Below are 5,654 nucleotides of genomic sequence, written 5' to 3' on the forward strand. Positions count from 1 at the left end.
CGCCCGGTGGGCGTGGAGGAAGAGGAACGCGAGGCGGCCGTGGATGTTAACGATGACCTCAAAGACGGGTGCTCGGAGGAGGTGCGGGCAGAGCTCCTGCGAGTTGGCACGGCCGGCATGGTAGTGGTAGCTGTTCAATCAAATTCCAAGCAGCAGAGGAGGGCAATAACCTTGGAATGATACCGAAGATCCAAAGAAACTAGCTACTTGATTTGTCGGCAGCAGGTCTGTTGGAATGATACTGAAGAGTAAGAGGCATTTTATAAATCATGCGAAATACACATATACATATACATAGCACTCATGCTTCTTACAAGCTGTTTTATTTGGCACTCCACTTCCCACACATGAAAATCAATAGGATAACCAAGTGCTGGATCGAGCCTGAGCCCTGGGCAGAATTTAGCTAGGAAACACAGACATATGCAGTTCAAAGGAAAAGCGCACTAATTAAGGCCGTAGAAAACGTACAGGAGCAGCAGTTCCTAATTAAGAGGCGCACCTCACCACCAGTCCGCTACCACTTTGATCTGATTGGACTTGGGGTGAGTCTTGAGCTGCTCCACTGCACGTTCCATTGCCGGGTTACCTTTCCTACCACGGAGCTTGACCTCTTTAAGGTTCTCCAAGTTCTCGACTCCAGCAAGGCTCATCTCCTCATTATGAAAGTCCAATACAAGTGTCTCGAGCTTTGTCATTGATCCTTCCTCGAATGTGAACTTTGTCAAGGTGGGACAGTATAACACCTCCAGGATCCTAAGCACCGGGAAGCTTTGTTCAAGGCGTGCAACTAGTTCTCCGTCTTTGCACTCAACTCGCTTCAGTTTGACGGTCTGCAGGTTGGGCAACTTACACAGGACATGAAATAACTGGTTGCCATCAACTTCTGTCCATTCCGCTTCAAACTTTGTGAGGTATGTGAGTGATGAGACCCATTCGGGCAGTTCCTTAATGCTCCCACAAATACTAAGGTATTGGAGCAGTGACGGAGGCCGGGAGACGTAATGCAGAAACTCCACACTGCCAGTAGAAAGAGCTTGACCATACTCCCAGCATTCCAGATTGAGTGATTGGAGAGCGCATGTGTTGCTCAGGAAGGAGGCAAGTTTATGCCATAACTCGTCTTTGAGCTCTTCAGTTTGTATCTTATTGTTACTGATTCGAATACTTAGAACATGCAACTGTGGCAGCTTACCGATCTCTTCTTGGATAACCTCAACATTGTCACTTGTGAGAACTCCCATGTCCACCTCGCACAGTGCCTTCATGTTCCCTAGGCCCGTGGCAGAAGCCACTCATCGGACCTTAGGCACTCTAGTTTGCTCAGCTTTGTCACAGTTAGCGGCACATTCTTCTGGATGCGGGTGTTTTTTATATCAAGAATCTCCAAGTCCTCAAGTTTGCCAACTTTGTCGGGCATCACTTTAACATCTGTACCCCTCAAGCTCAAGAACCTGAGAAGATACAGTCGACAGACATCTCTCATGTGCTTGTCTTGCAGGGCCTTGCAATCTTCCAGGTCAAGTACCCTCAGCAATTTGAACTCGCTTAGATGATCTAGCAGCTTACTGAGGCCATAATTGCGCTGAAATGTGGTCAGTGACCGGATATGATGTAGGTTCATCGCCTCAAAGCCGTGCCTTGCATGATGCTGCTCAACTTTTGTGGGCCTCTCCCCATCATGGTCACTATCATGGATTGAGAGGCGGCGAACCTTGCCATGTCCATGTGGCATTCCTCCGTATTGTCGCCCTACCAAAGTAACAAAGTTAGACTCCTGGGATTTGGACACCATGACTTCAAGGATCATGTCATGCACCTGGCACCCCATCTACCTCCACTCCCAAGGACACAAGCTTGTCTAGTTGAATCATGTTCCTGCTTATCAGCTCGTTGAAGTATTCTTCTGCAACCACCAACAAAGTCAAGCCCCGCTTCTCAGTGACCAACCCTTCAGCAATCCATCTATATAGCAGCCTATGCTTGGCAATCACATAATCCTCCGGGAAAATGCTTAGATACATCATGCAAGCCTTGAGATGATGAGGCAGGTAGTCATAGCTGAGTGTAATCAACCGCCTCATCCCCTCGAGGTTAGGGTGGCTCTCTATCAGAGATCCAATTGATTTAGAAACTCTTTTCCACATATAGGTGCCTTCAGCCGACCTATAGCTTGCCAGAAGGTTGGCGATGCTAACGATGGCCAATGGCAACCCACCACATTTTTTCAAAATTATGTCCATGGTTTCTTTAAGTTCTGAGGGGCAAGTACCCTTCTCTGTGGAGCCAAACACTCTTTGGACAAACAGTTTCTTAGAGGCTTCTTGTTCTAGGGGCTTCATATGATGGACAAAGTATTCTGAGACACTAGCTGCCTTGGCCACTGTCACTATCCGAGTTGTCACAATGATTCTGCTGCAGCAATTATTTTCTGGCAATCTGATGCGGATAGCTTCCCAGGCTGGTAAGTTCCATACATCATCGATCACAATGAGATACCAAGTTTAATTGGATATATATATATATATACATGCATGGAGTTAGAAAATTTGTGTACATGCAAAAATAGAACTAGAAATACTTGTTCACATAGAAATGCCAACAACATTTATACAACAAAATAAGTAGTTTGGTTTCTTTTTTACGAAGACAGAAGGAATTTGGTGTCTCTCCAAATGACAGCTAAGATTTTTTTTTGTCTATGTGTTTCAATAGTGTACTTAGATGTTATATTTTTCTTAGAAGAAGATGAGGAAACTAAGAGCAGCTATTCTTAGTTCAAGTACTATGGGGCCTATATAAATAAATGCTCAGCTTTCAGTGAAACAATATTGTGGAGAATCTTGAAAATAGTCGATAAGGATTATGAAGATCGAATGTCTACACACTATGAACAAAGAAAATTAGCTGTGGTCATTCTTTTTTGTGTGTGTGCTTTCTCTCCACTCTACTTGTACAATAATCAATGCCCGAAGTATGCAACACATAGACATAGCTTACCACATGATAAATGTGTTAAGCTATCTTAAAAGGATTCCATAACAGTATGGTGGTCATGATTTTTATTTCTCAACTAGATATTTGCCTGTGCATTGCAATGGGGGCACACATATTTTGTACGTAATTACCATGATTTACATACCATTTTATTGTTAATTAATGTGATCGTGTATAAAACATAGAATTTAGCTGCCAAATAAATCAGCACTTATTGACTTACCAAAGAAAACATGATTTTATTTGGTAAACTAATAAAACGTGAGGACAGTTGTGGCGGTTTTTGAGGAAAACAGGTGGAAACAATTGGTAAAACCGGAAACAGAGGATGTGGGTGGAGAGGCGGGACGGAAGAAAGGAATGAACCATGGAACCTTAAGTATTCTTTAAGTTGGACAGATTTTGCAACAAGCAATTGAAAATCCCAGTTCAGCACTGTTCAGTCCAGCCGCTGGCAATTTCTCACTTGTGATAAATTTACTAAAAAAGCCTAAAAAAATAGTGGTTATGTGTACTTTGAAATAGTTGCCAACCTTCCTGTGCATGTGCTGAAGATTAATAGAATTATGTACTCCGTGAGAAGCTTATCCCCGAGTTTGTAATATTTATAAAGATGGTATTGATATCAAAAATAATTTTGATTGCAGCCTCGCATTATGTTTATAAGGATAATGTTGAGTAGAGTTTAAAATTTTATTTGGAGACGGTAGTCTATACCTCTTGTGACCGAGGAGCTCCTTGATCTCGCTGGACAGCTCTTCCACATTCATCTTATTGATTTTGGCCTCCTTTTCCTTGTTTATTTGGTTAGCGTTAGCATCTTCTTTCTCCTTGAGGATCTGCTGGAGCACTCGTATCAGCAGTCCCTTCATGTCCTTCCCAGCATCGAACTCTTGTGATACGGACACCTGCGCCTGGAGGGGGAAGTCCGCGTCCAGCTGCCGACACAACTCCATGGCCAGGGTTGTCTTCCCCAGTCCTCCGAACCCCACAATGGAGAACACCTTGAGAATCTTGTCATCCTCATCATAGATCGGCTCCTCTAGGATCTGGTCATCCTCGTCATGGACTGGCGCCTTCATCTTGTCACGCGGATCATGGACCGGCTCCTTGACCGCCTTGATCTTCTTGGCCAGATCGTTGGCCTGTTCCGTGATGCCAACAAACTGATCAGGGTTGTCGGCACGACGGAGGGCATTCGCGGAGATAGACGCCGCCGAGACAGGGGCCAGGTAGGCAGCTCTTGGCAGCGTGGCCCGGTCTATGTTGTAGCGAGCGCGGCGTTCACTAACGGTGGTGGTACGGACTAGGAGGTCCTTGATGTCAGCAGCGAGGGCGCGTTGCAGCACAAGCTTCTTGTGCGGATACCCAACAACACGCTTGGCGCGGGCGTAGATGGACGGGCGCATGATGGGGCGGACGATGCGGAGCGAGTAGGTGTCGGTGTAGTCCTCGACATCGTAGGCAAGGTCGTGCACCTGCTTCTCCCACTCCCGGACGACGTGGTCGACATTGTCTTGGTCCGCCTCGGAGATGACGCGGAGGACGGCGTTCATGGTCGCCAGCTCATCCCGAAGTTGGACGACCTTGTTGCCGACGCCACGGATGTCCTGGAGCTTGTCCACCAGCACTTGCCCGACCTTGCTCACGATGGACTCTGCCGCGCTCTCCATTCTCGTGTCACCCGGGCTCGCCTTGTCTTTATAATCTGGCAAGCACACTGTGTCAACATGTTGTTAAGTAAGTACTATAAGTAAACTAGTAATAATGGTAGTAAAGGGATACATGCGAGCCCAATGATGCTACTACATCTACGTAAACAATTAAGAAAGCTTATGTAACCTTAGGGATGTCAACCAGGTCCCGTTTAAAGTTCACTTATGACATGATAGTTTAAAAAGGTTTTTTGTTTGTTTGAGGAAAATGAACTATCAAGCTAGCAAAAACTAACTAAACGGGATTGCGGCCGCCATTTATTTGCCACTTACATCCCTAACCTGCCTAAACCAAATCTTCTCCGCCCGTAAAAAAAGAAAAATCTTCTCCCCCCGATTTTAACCGGGGGTGGGCCCCTTCCTCCCCCTCTCTCCAACCCCAGCCCACCACATTGCTTTTTACGTTAGTTTATGTTTGTGCTTTATGTAGATGCAGCATTACCGATGCGAGCCTCAGTCGGGTCAGGATCATGAGGCACCTGTTTTCTTTGCTAGCGGGCCCATTATTTCACGATCGCAATCAATGGTACTCCTACACAACAGATATAAACAAGGTTTGGCCTAGTACTCCCTCCGGTCCTTTTTACTCTGCACATTGGATTTGCCGAAAGTCAAACTTTGCTAAGTTTGACCAAATTTATATTAGAAATTATTAGCATCTATAATATCTAATAAATATAATATGAAAATATATTCCAAGATGAATCTAATGATATTGGTGTTGTTATGTGAATGTCTATAATTTTTTATATAAACTCGGTCAAAGTTGGATGAGATTGACTTCGAACAAACCTAATATGCAGAGTAAAAAGGACCGGAGGAAGTACATTAGTTACGGTAGCTGTCATGTCCCTCTTATATTAGATTGCTATACCATGCCTGCCACACGGTTCTGTGGTGCTCATTTTAGGCTGTAAATAACCTATTTTTCATGAAACTTCA

At 45.0% G+C, this 5,654-nt stretch overlaps 3 protein-coding genes across 4 annotated transcripts; all 3 read right to left on the bottom strand.

Moving 5' to 3' along the window:
* Positions 1-242: 242 nt before the first annotated feature.
* On the bottom strand, positions 243-1,268 carry LOC125531826. Its single transcript, XM_048696084.1, has one exon. The coding sequence runs from the start codon at positions 1,266-1,268 to the stop codon at positions 504-506; it is 765 nt and encodes a 254-aa protein (XP_048552041.1). The 3' UTR covers positions 243-503.
* Positions 1,269-1,273: 5 nt separating this feature from the next.
* LOC125531827 (disease resistance protein Pik-2-like) lies at positions 1,274-1,809 on the bottom strand. Its single transcript, XM_048696086.1, has one exon. It carries the CDS (start codon positions 1,793-1,795, stop codon positions 1,274-1,276), a length of 522 nt encoding a protein of 173 aa, XP_048552043.1. The 5' UTR covers positions 1,796-1,809.
* A 464-nt stretch (positions 1,810-2,273) lies between these two features.
* Positions 2,274-5,297, bottom strand: LOC125531825 (disease resistance protein PIK6-NP-like). 2 transcript variants are annotated; one of them, XM_048696083.1, is made up of 2 exons: positions 3,715-5,026; positions 2,274-2,461 (listed from the first exon to the last, which is right to left on the bottom strand). In XM_048696083.1, the coding sequence occupies exons 1-2, from the start codon at positions 4,668-4,670 to the stop codon at positions 2,425-2,427; spliced, it is 993 nt and encodes a 330-aa protein (XP_048552040.1). In that variant the 5' UTR covers positions 4,671-5,026; the 3' UTR covers positions 2,274-2,424. The 2 variants fall into 2 exon arrangements, with proteins under 2 accessions (XP_048552040.1, XP_048552039.1); XM_048696082.1 differs by lacking the exon at positions 2,274-2,461 and adding an exon at positions 5,155-5,297 and having other exon boundaries at positions 2,491-4,705.
* Between the last annotated feature and the right edge of the window lie 357 nt (positions 5,298-5,654).

This window comes from Triticum urartu, unplaced genomic scaffold (assembly GCF_003073215.2).
Source record: "Triticum urartu cultivar G1812 unplaced genomic scaffold, Tu2.1 TuUngrouped_contig_8193, whole genome shotgun sequence".
NCBI classification, from domain to species: domain Eukaryota; kingdom Viridiplantae; phylum Streptophyta; class Magnoliopsida; order Poales; family Poaceae; genus Triticum; species Triticum urartu.

Bases quoted from the DNA above. Each gene is read 5' to 3' on its own strand.
- LOC125531826 (XM_048696084.1), bottom strand. From the start codon at position 1,268: ATGAAGGCACTGTGCGAGGTGGACATGGGAGTTCTCACAAGTGACAAT.
- LOC125531825 (XM_048696082.1), bottom strand. From the start codon at position 4,670: ATGGAGAGCGCGGCAGAGTCCATCGTGAGCAAGGTCGGGCAAGTGCTG.
- LOC125531827 (XM_048696086.1), bottom strand. From the start codon at position 1,795: ATGGTGTCCAAATCCCAGGAGTCTAACTTTGTTACTTTGGTAGGGCGA.